A 16459-nucleotide genomic window follows, 5' to 3' on the forward strand; every position below is an offset into this window, starting at 1 on the left:
AATATTGTTGCAATATATTTATCAATAATCAACCGGGGCGATAATATATGTGTATGTGTTTCTGTCTTTTGTCCTTTCTAATGCAAACTTTTAATGTTTTGTCTATAGTACTGTGCAAAAGTGTTAGGCAGTTGTGCAAAAATGCTGTAAATTAAGAATGCGTTCAGAAATAGAAGTGTTAATAGGTTATTTTTAATCAATTAATAAAATGGAAAGTAAATGAACAGAAATCCAAATCAAATCAATATTTGGTGTCACCACTCTTTACCTTCAAAACAGCATAAATTCTTACACTTGCTCAAAGTCAGGGATTTTTTAGGATTAGAGTCAGGTGTATGATTAACCAATTATACCAAGCAGCTGCTAATGATCATCAATTTCATATGTAGGATGAAACAAACAGCTGTGTAGAAGGCTTAAACTAGGTGAGGAACAGCCAAACTGCTACTAAGGAGAGGTTGTGGAAGACAGTTTTGTATCAGTCATACACCATGGCAAAACAGCACAGGATTAAGACAAAAGGTAGTTCTACTGCATCAGCCAGATCTCTCCCAGGCAAAGATTTAAAAGCAAATGGGTTTCAAACTCTTTTGAAGAAGCACAAATAGGCCATGTTGAGCACTGTAGATGTAGTGGTTGGCCAAGGAAACATAATGCAGGAGATGAAAGACACATCATGCTTACTTCCCTTTGACACTGGAAGACATCCAGCAGTGCCACTATTACAAAATTAGCAGAAGTCAGTGGACCAGGTATACCCATCTACTGTCCGGAGAAGTCTGGCCAGAAATGGTCTTCATGGAAGAATTGCAGCCAAAAAGCCATACCTCAGACATGGAAACAAAGCTAAGTGACTCAACTATGTACAAAAACAAAAACTCGGATGCAGAAAAATGGCAGCAGTGCTCTGGACTAATGAATCAAAATTTGAAATATTTGGCTGTAGCAGGAGGCAGTTTGTTCACGGAAAGGCTGGAGAGTGGTACAATAATGAGAGTCTGCAGGCAGCAGTGAACCACGCTGAAGGTTCCTTGCAAGTTTGGGGCTGCATTTCTGCAAACAGAATTGGAGATTTGGTCAGGATTAATGGTGTCCACAATGCTGAGGAATGCAGGCAGATACTTACCCATCATGCCATATCATCAGGGAGGCATATGTTTGGCTCCAAATTTATTCTGCAGCAGGACAACACCCCAAACATACAGTCAAAGTCATTGAGAACTATCTTCTGTGTAGAGAAGAACAAGAAGTCCTGGAAGTGATGGTTTGGCCTTCGCCAGAGCCCTGATCTCAATATCATTGAGTTTGTTTGGGATTACATGAAATGACAGAAGAATTTGAGGCAGCCTACATCCACAGAAGATCTGTAGTTAGTTCTTCAAGAAGTTTGAAACAACCTTGAAGGAACTTTGCTGAGTTCCTTCAAAAATTATGAGAAGTGTATTTAGAAGAATTTGATTTCCCTTCAGTTCATTTAATTTCCATTTTGTTATGTAGGGAGGGGTCAAACGCATCATACGTCAGGAGTCCCTATGTGCCCGCAAGAGAGCTAAGTCCAGCACGCCTTGAATACCTCTTAATTCCTGCTCATTTCCCTTGACTATTAGTAGCTCAGATTTTGTAGAGAGCTTAAACTTGCAATAAACCTTTATACTCACTTGAACTGTCTAAATCTCCTGTTGCAAGCAATGTATCAACATATGGTTGATCAGAAGAAAACGAACCCTACACTTGTGGGAAAACAGGAAGAGAAAAAAGTTCTACAAATGTCCTAGCTATGTAAATTTTCTATTTGATGAGTCTCAAATATTGCTCACGTGAGTGTATTTCACTAATCTGTGTATAGTAGCATGGAGGAAAAACTATGATCATAATATGATAAAATTAAAAAAAAAAGTGTTGAGATTTTTGTATAGGTACCATACAGTCCCATATTAGGCCGGGTTACTGGACAGTTACTCTCCCAACTCAATTCATTTTACAGGGAGGCGGTTGTAGGGAAAAGAGGAGGAAGTGATATTATGTATATTCACCATTTTGACTTATTTATAAATAATAAAAGTGGGATAAAAATCAAGTAAATAAATACAAAATTCTGGCAAAATGGGTTCTCATTGATTGATGTGATCCAAGAACAATCCGTGTTCAGGAAAATACTATTTTCACCCCTTAAAGTAGATTGCTGTATCACAGCAGCAGATTGAAAGAGAACCTGAAGCATAAAAAGCTGTGAAGACAAAGAAATTGGATATGGTGCCTAAAATAACTTCAGTAGGTAGTGAATTAAGAAAAAATTGAAGGAAACACAAATTAGAAACAATGCTTGAGGGAAATGGCATAAAGGAAATTATCTAGAAGAGACTTCTGTCGAAATTTTACTGATGAAGAAGAAATGGAAAGTTTGCCAAGAGAAAATGGTTCAAAGTAGTAGGACACAGTAACCAGGTTTGGGCACTGTATTAAATCATTATTTTAACCATGATTTGTAAATAAGCTCATAGTTTACAAGGCATGGTTGCAGATATGCTAATCCCAAATTACAGTGTGAATAATACTATATGCAAACTTAACTAATAATTTACGGTTTTGTGTTTAGTGTATGTACTAGGCCAATTTAACTTATTCTATAAATCAGTTTTAAAAGATTTAACACAGTGTAAGAACCTAATCACTAAGCAGGGATCTGAAATGCAGGAATCTGAAGAAATTGTAGAGATGACATGCAAAGTAACTGGACTGGTGCTCTCCTGGAAAATGGAAAAGGGCTTGCACAGGAAAACACAAGCTATGGAAACCATTGGCCAGCCAAAGACAAGCATGCGGAAGGTTTTCTGTCTTGAGATGTTACTTCTAAAAATAGCAAAGCATTTAGGGAGTTGTTAAGCTGTAGCTGTAGCTCTTGCTTTCATTCATCACTGACACAGCATTCCTAAAGAAGGACACTTGAAAATAAGAAACATACATTTATTTAAACCAATTTCCTCTGCTTTTTATTCTTAAAAATAGTATCTTGCCCCCCCCATGAATGTTCTACCTTCATGCATTTAAGCAAAAAGCCACTTTAAAGTTTTGATTTAGTTGTACAATGATACTTTCTTCTAAAACTTCATAAAATGGGACAAATGTTACACATTGTACTGAAATAAAAAAAACAAGCAGAATATTTGAAGTGTGCATACTTGATTCATTGTTCATCAATTCACTTCTTGGATGTCTCCAGCCAATTCTTTTTCACCACTGATTTCTTTTACCAGGTCTTCTAGGTTCTGCATTTCTGTTTGCAAATTCTTTTGAAGTTCGTGGTTGTCCAGTAAGAAATCTCTTACTATCTGTACTCTATTTAAATCCTAAGAGGAAAAATAGTCATGAAATACATTTCAACTGGTATAAATGTCATTCATTTCTGTTTTTTTCTCAAGTCATAGAGAAGCCTTAGCACTTAATCAGTAGCCTCTGGAACAGATTGGAGTGGTAGCCTAAGCACATCCAGATAATTTCACAAAAGAACAAGGAACTGACCTCTCCAAACTCAACCCAGTAATCTTTATGTTCACTCTTTCCATTAGACCAAAACTTTATTTTTTTTTATGTCCAGTATTTCTTTAAGCTATATTGTCAAGTTCAGTGGATTTTTAGACAAGTGGAAAACTTTGCATTTTCTGGATTGTATTTATCTTCTATATATTTTTGGAGTCTCGCCTTTTAAAACATTGTGGGAAGGAAATCAAACTCAGCCACCATTTTGTCTTCCTCTACCCATACAGTTTTTCCACTCATTTATCAGGGTAATAGGTTAAAAATTACAATTGAGAATAAAAGGTGAAAAATTGCAATGAACTCAGCACAAAGATTAAAATATAGCAGGAGGCACCAACCATACAGGTGAACATTCCCTTGCTCTTCCTATGGTAATTAAATGACAAAAGGTTGTTTCCTCCACGGGAGTACCCCCTCCACCTCCAATTAAATAAAGGGAAACTGACTGCAGGGTGCCCTGATCACACAGTGCTCCCTTTTGGAAGCCCATCTAACTGCACTTTCTTAGAACTTTTCGTGCTCTTTGGAGGAAAAAATACTAGGTTTTCCTAGAAAAGGAGATTGCAAGGGAGAGCTCAGGCTGGCCACTTTCTGACCAGTTGATTGTGTCTTATGCTCTCAAAATAAATTTCACCTCTGATTCAAGCAACTGCCTGCATACTATCACCCATTAGCTTCTGATTTTATACTTTATATCCTTATTAGATTACAATTTACAACAACACTGTTGTCAAGGGGAAACTATGGGGAGGTGAAAACAACAAAATACTCTTTAGCCAATCTAGTTTCACATTTTAAATACAAGCACATGAAGTTGTTTGATATTCTTTTTCAAGTTGCTTTGTTTGATCCAGTGCCTTGGTAATTTTGTTTTCCTTTACACTAAAAGATAGTTCCTAAGCAGTAATGTTACTGGTAGCTATTGAGGAAGTAAGAGAGTCAGTTTTATATCATAGCTATTCTTCGTACCAGAATAGCAATTGAATAACTCTGTGGTAAACAATGCTTCCAATACTTAATTCTCTGTTTCCAAATGAAGATTCAGAGCTTATACTTGGAAACCTGAGTTAAAAGTGATAATTATAAATATCTCACCTAACTCTTGCTCATGCAGGATTCATCGTAAAATACACACTATACATCTGTGACATAGGTCCGTCCAACTCTGCTTAAATGTGTTTAGCAAAGGAAAAATTACTACCTCCCAAGGCTGTCTAGTTTTAAAACAAGTCCTTTGGTTTTCAGTGTGACCTCTGAAGCAACAGAGAACAAAGCTGCTGCATCCTCGGCACAAGAGCCCTTGAGATATTTAAAGATTGATATCATGTCTTTCCATAATTGTCCACCTACCTTTCAGCAATTTCACACAAAAAGATTTGGGTTACAAACCCTTTACCATCTTGAAGTTCTTTCAGTCTTTTCTCTAAGCTAAAAGTAAAACCTTTTAGTCTTCCATTCTTGCACAGACTAGCAATATTTCTCTTTTCCCACTAAAATAAAGAGGTCTTTTTTAAAAAATAGAAGCGAAATACTCCAGTACTGGGAATACAGCTGTTCCAAGCTAATACATTATAAAATAGGAATTCCAGGGTTTTTGTCTATATAGCTCTAAACTTAGGTATTTAAATTACCTGTTTACCATAAAAACATGTCCCCAAAGAGGAGCTTCATGGAAAAGCCAGGGATAGGGAGCAGAACAATTTCTAAATGTCAACAATATTTAGATGCAGGTTCACTCATTAGGTGCTGTGTGTGCTACAATAAGTAGCCCTGTTTTCTATAAAGAACTAAAGAACAATAAAATTCAGATTTATTGAATACGGTTTCTTGAAGTATGAATAGCAATCTGAAATGCCTTTTTCCAATATACTCCTATAGCAAATTAATGATCAACTCCAGAATCTAAGTATGATTAATACTATATTGTTTTGATGTTTTTAACAATTAGGTCACCTCTTCTGATGTTATTCCACATTCTTTTGCAAGAAAACAGATTTCCTCAAGTCTCTCTTTCACCAGTTCTAATTCTGTTTCTCTGATCAGGCTTGGAGTCATTTCACCTTCCAGTCCATCAAGTTGATCTCCTGCTATGTGAACATTCCAATCAGATTCCAAGAGCTGTTGGGATAATTAAAAACAACACAATAAAAAACTAGTGAGAAAATCAAGGATAGAAGCAGACATTCACCATCTTAAGAAATCCAAATATATTGGTTTGCAATTCTTATAATGCCAAGACAATGACTAATAACTGAATATTAATGATCACACAGATTGGGAAGAACTGTTCTAAGAAACCAAAAGAAAAAGACCAATCCCCCTGGTTGATGTTAGCACGTTATTTAATAATATGCTGACCTTGCTGTTCTGATAGCTGCCTGAAAGCATGCTTATGCTTAAATAGTATGCAAATATTAAATAAGTTCAGCGTTGTTTGTCACTGGGCCACAAGTACTGAAGGAAATAAAAGTTATTCTTTTATAAAATGTAACAATGTATGAGACTGTATGTTTACTGTAGTGTAAATGTAGCAATGCACTGCCAATCTGTTTACTGTTTCCTGTCTATGTAAAGTGATCACAAAAAGTAATCAGCAAAGACAATAAATTATGACCTACTTGAGTAGAGATTACAAATAAACAAAGATAAGATCACAAAATGGAAATTACAAATAAACAAAGATAAGATTACAAAGGAAATTACAAATAAACAAAGACCACAGCGGATGGACAGAAATTGCTAGGATGACCTTTTTTAAATGTAAAGCAACTTCAAAGAATACAGAGAAAGGGAATGGGAGGGTTTCTTAGGCATGACTGCATTGTAAAAGGTATAAATTATGTAGCTTGGAAACTGCTCTTTGCGCTCTTGGAACCCAATCCATTTTGGGAAGGCTCCAAGAGGCCACGTTTGCAAACACCTTTCTTTTCTTTTCTTTTCTTATTATTATTTTTATGTTTTTCTCCAATAAAACTTTGTTTTGTTAACCAGACTTGTTTTCATATTGTGAGTATCAAAATTTGGGGTTTTTACATCTCACAGTACTCAGATTTCCTGCTATAATATAAGCTATTTTCTGAAACTCCGTTCAGCTTCCAAGAGTAGCCAGGGAACCTTGTTATGTGAACAATATACTTCTGGCATCCTGGACAGTTGTTTGTGCAATGAGCCACATGTAGCATCATTTCTCCACACTGAAGTATATCACACAGTTTCTAAAATAGTCTGAGAAAAATCCTTTCCGTAGAATTTTTAAGTGGCAACTGAAATTAATTGGATCTATATTAAAATCTATTTTTTAAAAAAACTTACATATACACCTACTCTTTGTTTAGACTAGGGCTTTTTTAACTGCGCTCCACAGAATAGGTTCCACGACTGACTATTCTTTAAGTTTATATGCCATTGATCTCACCATCAGACAACTCCAAACAAATTACTTGAATACAGCTAGGGCATCCAAATCATTTGCTCTTAGAAACACTGGAAATAGCAGTTGCTATTTTGAGGATCAGAGGTTGCAGGAATTTTTTAACTAACGGGTTTTATGGCCTGAAAAAAAATCCCGATTTAGACCACAAACTACACAGTGTCATTTTGTCCAATATTTATTAGAGTGCCAAACTAAGAAATATTAATAATTGCAGTCATGTAATATATTAGAAAACTTGCAAGTATTATTACCTTTTGTATCCTATGACAAGCTGTCTGAGCCTCAGGAACCTGGTAGAATTCAGTCAGCAAATTTTGGACATGATTTCCAAATTCTTTCAACCAGGAAAAAGAGACTTTCATATCTGCAGAATGCATTAGCTCATTGCGGCACTTTATCACCTAAAGATATAAATGTATAGCAAAAAGCATATTGTAAATCTGCTATGGGCAATGGCAGGGAGATCCAGTTCTCAAATTACAGCTCCGAGTTACACAAATTTTATGCCAGAACAACATAATGCTGTCAGTAGTACCAGCTCATAAACATTCCACATGGAAAATACATTCAAGAGTTATAGTCCATGAAGGAATATACAATTTTTAGTGACCCTTCTCACACAATAATCAACCTTATGTCTATTACACTGTGGTATTTGACATCTATAAGCATATACAAATTACTGAAAAGAGATCAGTTACATCTTTTCACAAAATATGAATAATTTAGAAAAAAGTTCAATTACGAATAATTGTAGAACAAGAAGAAGAAGGAAAAATTTTCTAGATTGCATTTATAATCTTTGCCAAAAGAAATATGCATAGCACTCCACAGGAAACAAACCCTTACTTTTCATTCCATACCATAGTATCACAAAAAGATGATTTTATTTCAAAAGGTTCAGTTCAAGATTTGATTATATTGTATTATTTTATTCATTTATACTAAAACATTAGGATTGGGCAAAAATACAGCTACTTAATGGTTACCTCAGTTAGCAATTTTCTAATCAATGTGCACATTTAGGATCAAGTTTCCTCTCACTGACAATAACACCTTCAGTGTGAAACTAATTAAGATCTGGTCAGTTTCAGGCAACAGTGCCAGCAGGGGGGAGGGTTCTAATCAACAAAGGTCACAGAGCTGAGTTTTTAACTGTGGTTAAAACTATGTAGGTTCCCCTGAAAGACATCCTGAAATGTCCATGTGTAGGCAAAGCAGGGATAAGAAGTCACAACATTGATCCAATAACTAGGTCTTGACAACTTTCTAAAGCTGAAATAAGTCTGTGGGAAGGGGGGGAAAAATCACCCAATCTCTGAGTTTTCTATAAATTGCAGAGACTTAGACAAAAGGGGAATAGTTACTTTTCTCCCTAAGTTTTGCCATCTCCACATAAGTCATCAATTCAAATGCAGAGAAGTAAAACAGAAAAAAAGTGATGCTGTTGTCTTTTAGAGAGGGCGGCAGTCACCAGTTATGCCTCAGGGACTATATTTCTGATTGCCTGCTAAGAATTAATAAAAGAAACGTCATTCAAACACTCATTGTTGGATACCTCTCTGATTTTCTTTGGATCAATATTGTTGAAGTGATCACAGAAAATGAAAAGGTTTAAGAGTGCTGATGCATCACACTTGTCAGGACCATAAGTATCGGCTTTCCCACGAGGCATATAAGCCTGAACAATAAAGAAAAACATACATGGTCAGTGCTGTTTGTTCCTGTCTCAGAAACCAAGAAAACATTATTTCATAACTGAGCTTTATATCAGAGAATAAGATTAATCAAATGAATGCAGGTAGCAATAAGTGGTTGTAATCTTAGGTTTCTTGTGAACAAGAAAAATGGCTTTGGCTCAATTTATTTTTGCAGATGTCATTTTCCTATTTACAATTTTACTGACAGCCTTTGTGGGCCTGTCATATTGCTAGGAATCATGGGAGGTTGAAATCCAACATAATTGTATTCCAAAGGTCAGTAGGCAGAGGCAGGCAGGCATATTTGTGCTTTCTCTTTCTCTCTCTGCACGTAAACACACAGGGTATCAGTGTAGCAATATCCAGGAAGAAAGACTGAGGCCTTCCTGGTTTATCTATATTACTACCGTAAATTGTGCAACCCTCTGAATTCAGTTCAAAGAGATACTTCAGAACAAATGGGCTGCTCTAATGAAGGGCACGGGGGTGTTACATTGCATTCCTGAACATTCTGAAACTCCTTCTGCGCTAAATCTGCAGCACTGCATCACCCTATCTTTACTACAAATTGTACTATATGACACTCAGATGCTGTTAGCATTTTCTAATAGAATGAAACGCCAAAGCACGAGGTGGCAATGCACATACTGTACTATCCACAGCAAGAATGCATTTGTACAATCTTACACCAATGCCCATGTGTTTTAATCTCTCCTTGGGAGTATCAGTATCAGTATCACAGCCCCCCCCCCATTGCTCCATTTTTGAAATTTATTTTATGGTCTTGCATTACCTTTGCCAGCTCCCATGAATTAGAAGGCCAGAGCCAAGGCCTGCAGTTCCCCCAATAAATATCCCCCATCTTGTGTGTATGATGGCTCAGAATCTCCTTTTTCCATTCTTTACATAAGGAGCAGCTAGGTTGAAACTGCAAAACAAAAGAAACACCAATATAAACAACTCTCCAACCCCACATGCTACAATCCTTTACCCAAGGGAATCACAAAGATTATTTTAGATTTTTTTTTCAATTTGAAAGGCCAAAAAATATTAGTTCCAAAAGAAAAAGAAAGGCATTAGGTGCTGAAGCAACAAAAATCTGTAATTTTAATGGGTTACTCAGAAGTGTTCCAGACTGGCATCCAATAGGATCCTCTATATAAATAGCAAGAAGGACTGGGACTATTTCTGTGAAAAATGTCATAAAGCTTTAGAAACCTAGAAATGGAGGTGAGGAGGAATTCTAGCTTATAAATTACCTCTGCCAATTGAAAATTGTTTTACTGTTTCACCAAAAATGAGTTGGATTAAAAAACTGTCATTAAGTGTCTGATTGATCTTTCAGCTTTAATTCAGTGTATCCATTCTTGAGAATGTCTTTTCACATTGTGGAAAAAAGTCTTCAGCAAATTTTATTTGATCTCTGCATACTTCAGTGCACCTTTGAATACAAATCATAATCTGCATCTGGATGTGTAAAAGAGCTTGTGTGATTCTGCCTAATAAAGAAGAGTAGATGTAAAGACTTTCCTGCTGATTAATAGTTAAGAAAACTTTGAAATGGAATATAAATTGGCATGTAACGACTTAACAATCTTTTCAGTGGTCCTTAAAAAGGGCAATGGCTAAAAGAATAGTAAATATTCCTGTTATGTTTTGTTGTGCCCATTCTGACTAAAAAAAATTACATATTTTTTTTGATATTTTCAAATAAGAGGTGTTCCTGCATTATATCTTTTGAGCTGATTTGTGAATTGCTGAAATACAATTTGCTAAGCTAGGTATTTATTCTGAGGGCTAGGAATTAAAACGAGGCTCAGCTTTGTAACAGGCCCAGAAACTAGGGGCCAGTTAGAGAACCTGCCCTCCATTCCAATTAATTACGGCGAATCTATCATACGCTATGTAAAAAGAAAAGGCAAATGCCGAGTGTTTTAGCGGGAGGGAGCCTCTCTCTCTCCTTCCCTTCACAAGAGGAGGCGCTGCCTGGCGAGCCGGATTCTTTGTTCTATTCAAGATTTCCTCAGGCAAGCCCGCCCCTCTCCCAGATGTTTACGTGGGCGGCGCCACGAGGGGGCGGTTAAGGAGAACGAAACAGACCGGAGGAGGGCGGCGCGAGTGGCTCAAAATCCCCCTCTCTTCTCGGGGAGAAGAGTATATTCGCGCCGAAGAAAAAAGGACGAGGAGGAAAACAGCCGAGCAGGAAGGAGGCGGGACTGGAATTAAAATGTTCCGCTAAGGCAGCCTCCCTCGAGGCTCCTCAATCTCCTGGAGGTTGCTGGACAGGATTTGTATCCTTTCCAGCACCAGGCACAGGAAAGATGCAAGTATTCTACGTGAAGGAATTGGAGAACGCGCGTCGATGGTTTCCCAGAAGGGAATCCAACCCGGGCAAGTTCAGCGCAAACTGGGAGGCGATCGAGTCCGCAGAGGCCACGTAGCGCGAGGTCACCGGCTCCTGCGACTATCAAAGCTCCGGATCCGGGGTGGGAAGCCTCACCTGCTTGCCTCGAGGGACGCAGCGCCCGCCGCACTGAACGCCTGACGGGGTTAAGCGAGCGGAGTCGCCCGCGATCAGCCGGCGATGGAAGGCGTGAATTTGCTCGCCGGCGAAGCGCTGCAGGGCAGCTTTCAGGAGGAGGAGGCTGTGCCCGGCCTTCAGCCAGTTTTTATATTCGGCGCAGTTCAGCCGCGCAGCCAGTTCCGCCATCGCCAGCCCGTACCCGCGTCGCCTGGGAGTGGCCAGATTTGGCCGTGTGAAAAAGCGGGGTGGATATCTGTCGTCATTTCGCGAAGAAGGGCTGAAGCTTTTGACGACCCACACTCAGATTCCCCTTTCCCCCTCGAGTAGTTACTTCACAGTAGTTACTTTTCACCATTCTCAAGTTAGCAGTCATCCCACCGCGATCCAATCTTTCCTCCGCACGAGACCTAATAGGGGAACTGCATTCTACCGTTACGTCTCGGGATAAATTCCCCTTCCAAATAATTTCCTGGAAAATAGCGCCCTACAGAGGAACAGAACAGCAAAGTTCCTGTAAGCATAGCCTTCCCCTAATTCGATGCCCTCCTTGGATGTTGGATTTTCCTAACCCTCCAAGCACGTTTCTAAACTCAAACGCTTAGCAGCCTTTCACCATTCTGAATATGGCTTCTGTAATCTATGTAAAAGCTGGCTTTTCTTTTTTTGCATTCTGCACCAGCACTAAACCAGGCCGATAGAGACCTTGTCCACCTCCATGTTTTAGGAAGTTACAATACTGTTTTAATTTAGTTCTTGAGTTCAACTAGCTACCTGACATCTAGCAACAGGAGGATATATCCTCTTTTTAGTCCTTAGGTCCTACATTAAAATCAAATATTGTTCAGCTTGTTGAATATCTTAACGTGTTTATCTTTTTGTGAGCAGCTTTTCTTCGTGAGGCAAGCTTCCTTAGTAAACACAAACTGAAAGTTAACGAACTCAGCTCTCTGACTTTTATTGGTTGATTGGTAGCTTGTTGCCAGCTTAATCAGTTACCCACTGAAGGCTTTTGCCTCCAACTGGCTCTTGCACATCCCTGCAATTCAAAAACCAGTCTTTCTGCTCCTGGAAAAAATTCATGTATATGTAGACATAAATACATTTTGTTTTTGCAGTTTTTCATCATAATTTTTGTAACAGATGCCAAGAATGTGCCCTCCTCCCATTTGTCCATCTTTCCAATTGTCCCCATCTTCCTTTGCCTATGTAGATATCTGGTAATCCTAAATTTAACACACAGCATCTTCATGCCATTAAGATGTCCCACAGTTGGACACAATAAATTAACTGACAAAATACAGCTGCAACATGAAATGGTCACCTTATGTTGCTATTTCCAGCAGGTTTCTTGCTATTCCCCTTGGATGAAGAATTACCAATACAGAACATATTTTTAGTTCTGACTTAGCTATACTGAATATGACTTTCACCTTTTCCCCTTATAGCCCATCAAAATAAACCCTTCTATTTAAAAAGGACCTGTTTCAAATTCATCTGTCATTTAGCACATAAATTTAAGAAGCTGGACAGAAGGTACTAGACTACTAGAACTCAAGGCAGCTGACAGCAAGGTACTGTCTGAGAACCAATAAAGTTGAGGAAACGAACAGGCATCCTCATAGCTGCTCCGGGCATTTCTGGAAATCATTAGCTTTACTAAAAGCATCTGGCAACATCCTACTATTTGATTTGATACAGACATGATTGCCAACAATGATGATCTAATGAAAAGCGCAAAATACAATTCTGAGTGAACCTTACAGGGTTTTTTTCCTATATAAATACACATTTTAAAAGTAACCCTTTATTTAAAAAATCTGATTTATTAAATATTGTTTTGGGGGACATGTTTATAACAACTCCATTTTTAACATTTTAAAGCAGTAATATTAAAATACAGTTTCAATATAAAGTTTGTCACAGTTTTACAGTATTCAAAAAATGACAGCTCTGCTTTAAAAAAGGACTAGTACACCAAGACATCAGAAAAAAACATTTAAATAAACAAATTTGGCATTTTCATAATCTTTGAAGTATAAAACAGAATATTAACTCTTATTTACTGCCAAGCGGATACATAAATTTATTATGAGTCTGAAATGTCTTCTTAAAACATTTTAAGAGTGCTGTACCAAGAAAAAAAAAATTGATGAAAGTGCATCCCTGAAAGTAGGCCAATCCATTGTATCAGCTCTTTTAAAATTGTGACACGTGAAAATGTCTCTTCCATTCTAAGTAACCAAAGGCTTTATTTCAGAGTGTTTTTCCATTTCATCTCATTTTTACCCTTTGTATAAAAGCCTATGGGCGCCCACCAGGGGGCAATGTAAGGTTAGCCATTAAATCACGAACAGCTGCAAAGATTGTACACTCACCTAGAACAAGGGAAAGAAAAACAAATTAGAGAAGTGGGATTATGTTATGGCAATGATAAATATCAAAATGTAAACAACTGTAACAGTAACAAATACACAATTTATGCACCATAACCAATTTCAATGGTCTATATAACTGCTTGGTTCTAACCTATTATTAGAAAGTGTATAGTTGGTACAAAAAATAAAAGGTATGTCTTTTAAATACCAATTACTACATAATATGTGCACATTTATCCTAGCCAACCTAATGAGATTTTCCATATGCAGGAAAAATCATGCATTTAAAAGAGCCAAAAGCCAAAATGTTGGTTGTGGATTAGCAATCAAATTCTGTTTGCCTGTAAATATTTTTCTCAGTCTCCCATGTATACTATCCTGTGCTCCCGTAAAGGAAATGTGAATGCTAAACTATATTGCCAAAGAGTGACCAATTCATACTAATATTACTGAAGAACACTTTTGATGATGATTAGAAAATGCAAAATAATTGGACAGCTACTGCTGGCATTGCTGTTAACAGTTACATTAACTGTTAAACTCTGTAATATTTTTCAATCTTCAAATGAAAAAGTTATTAAATCAGAATAAGAAGTCAATAGTATTAGAAATTAATTATATCAACACTATACAAATCATAAAACAACTCTAGGAAAATCCCAGCACTTTTCTTGACAAGAGACTCAAAGACAAAAGAAAAGCCACAATTTCAAAAGTAATAGCTCAAGCAGAATGTTCTTTATTTTTAACTTGGCAAAAACTCCACAAACCATGCCTACAGCTTTTGAAAGTACTGCTGTATTTACCCTTTAAGGAATACAATCTGTGAAGCCTCTATAAGACAGGAAGATTTCTAGCAGAGAGTATATATGTTACGTACATGTACACTAAGCTTCAATTTACTATTTCAAAATGATAAAGTAGTGAAAAGTAGCCATGGGGTTGTCTCAAAACTTCCATTTAGAAGGCATGCATTAATTATTTTGATGCCATTATGTTTCATAGTGATGTGAGAAAAGATGTTGCAAGTTTAAAACCATAAATGCTAATTTTTATTTTTTTTCCAGTTTTGGTTAAGCCCCAAGTGTAGAGTCAGATGACCAATGCCCCACTAATTGTTTAATTACAATCTATAACTGCATTTCCCCTCCCACAAGCATCACTGCATAAGTAATTCACAGTTAAGCTGCTCTCTAAAGCATGCATGAATTACAGGTGGCCCATGTAATATTCCAAATGCTAGTAACTATTGCATGAACATTGGATAATTCACCTTGAACTATATACCTTGGTAGAAATATATGGCTAACCCTCCCAAAATCAGTTACCTCCATGACGATCAGAGGTTCAGATGGAGTATTACCAAAAGTAAAGGCAAGCATTTGAAGAGGCACCATCCATACCACCTCAATCCTATAAACTGCTTACATATAGTCGTGGTGTATACAGTGCAACTTAGAATCAGTGCTCATCAGTATGATCATACTACCCTATAAAGCCAATATAATTATTTGTAATTTCAAACCAAGCCAAAAAGCAGTTAACAAGAAAAGAAGAAATCTTCTGAGAGGTTAGTGTCTTGGGCAGAAATTGCAAACCCAAGAATAAAACTGTTGAAAAAAAGTGCATTTCAAAAGTTTCTAACACTTTTATTAAAGGAAAAAGAGAAACTGAATACAAAAGCATCTCACAGAAACAAAGAAGGCAGCACAGAAGAGAAGATACAGTCAGGGCAAGAGTTAGTTATGAAATACAGAAAATAAAGCTAGTACTGTAATATGCCACTTTATAAATAATTTATAAATCGGTCCATTTTGCTGGCTCCCCAACTTTCCTTGAAAGAGTACAAATGAGAACAAGATAGGCAACCAGCCTCATAACAGTTAAATTACAATAAATGGGAAGATATATTCCTACAGTGCAGGATGACTAACAAGCACTATTTTTTACACAAGTATATACAGCAAGACACATGGTAATGCTTAAAATAATGTTAACTATGACCACAGTAGTATAAGCAACTCATCAAGTGCATTACGCTTCCTTGGTCAATGATATAAAGTCCATGTCATGTTGATAATACAACCCTTCTGACACCACAAAGGTATATTCAGACAGTTTATCACGTACATGCATTAACTGAAACCAGGTGAAGGCAAAGCAAGATTCATGATAAAGTGCAATATTTAAACTTTAATTGTTGAGACTCTGGCAACTCAAGCATGCACATGATTTGCCCTACTGCACATGTACAGTACCTGGCCGTGGTGAATTCAGTTCTGCAAACCTCTTTAGAATATTGCTAACCATCATGGGAGCAGCACCGGAAGCGTTCTGCTGCCGGGGAATGTCTGCCTGCTGTGTGGTACCTGAAGCCATGTCGTAAATGATTGGAACGATTATGCTCGTGGCTTCCTGTGGAACTGCAGATTTTTGTGTTAGCTGAAGCTGCCAAACAGAACAATATATACAATGATTACCACAGTAATTCTGCATCTATACAGTATTTTAATATCACAAATTTAATCTGTAATATTTAATTGCTTAATAATTCTAGTAGAGCATTATTAGAGGTGTTCATGGAAAAGCAAGATGAGCAAATAATGATACATGCGCCATAATCTTACACAAATGACGCAACTTATGTATGTAATTGTATCATTTGTACTTGTATCAATTATATCACGACGCGTGTGCCATTTTACTATTGTTAGGGCTTGTTAATGATTGCTGATAATAGCTATACCTACATATATGAGGTTAAAAGGCTCTGTTTCGGAAGAAAGTACGTGCCTTTTAATTGATTTTTTCCCCCTGCTGCTTGGAATTCTGAAAGTTGCTGTTCAAAAACGTATTAGTTTAGGAAGGCTGAGCTATCATAACAAATAGG

General features: G+C 37.2%; 2 protein-coding genes across 6 annotated transcripts in view; both read right to left on the bottom strand.

The window, feature by feature from the left end:
- CUNHXorf38 (chromosome unknown CXorf38 homolog) overlaps positions 1-12077 on the bottom strand; it is a 12964-nt gene extending 887 nt beyond the window's left edge. The window contains exons 1-7 of one of the 2 annotated variants that reach the window (XM_039342173.1): positions 11171-12077; positions 9464-9598; positions 8529-8651; positions 7222-7371; positions 5491-5655; positions 3180-3347; positions 1-1053 (exon numbers count right to left, since the gene is read on the bottom strand). The exon at positions 1-1053 is cut by the window's left edge and continues 887 nt beyond it. In XM_039342173.1, coding sequence (XP_039198107.1) covers positions 3195-3347; positions 5491-5655; positions 7222-7371; positions 8529-8651; positions 9464-9598; positions 11171-11380 — 936 coding nt within the window. In that variant the 5' untranslated portion in view covers positions 11381-12077 and the 3' untranslated portion in view covers positions 1-1053; positions 3180-3194. Of the gene's footprint in view, positions 1054-2967; positions 3348-5490; positions 5656-7221; positions 7372-8528; positions 8652-9463; positions 9599-11170 lie in introns of those variants that run through there. The other variant, XM_039342172.1, reaches the window with a different exon arrangement.
- A 917-nt stretch (positions 12078-12994) lies between these two features.
- MED14 (mediator complex subunit 14) overlaps positions 12995-16459 on the bottom strand; it is a 61234-nt gene continuing 57769 nt past the window's right edge. For all 4 annotated transcript variants that reach the window (XM_039342180.1, XM_039342179.1, XM_039342182.1 and 1 more), the window contains exons 30-31: positions 15828-16017; positions 12995-13569 (exon numbers count right to left, since the gene is read on the bottom strand). In XM_039342180.1, the coding sequence (XP_039198114.1) occupies positions 13496-13569; positions 15828-16017 (264 nt within the window). In that variant the 3' untranslated portion in view covers positions 12995-13495. The remainder of the gene's footprint in view (positions 13570-15827; positions 16018-16459) is intronic.

This window comes from Crotalus tigris, unplaced genomic scaffold (genome assembly GCF_016545835.1).
Source record: "Crotalus tigris isolate CLP2741 ecotype Arizona unplaced genomic scaffold, ASM1654583v1 scf7180000017775.1145084777:2100578, whole genome shotgun sequence".
Classification (NCBI taxonomy): Eukaryota; Metazoa; Chordata; class Lepidosauria; order Squamata; family Viperidae; genus Crotalus; species Crotalus tigris.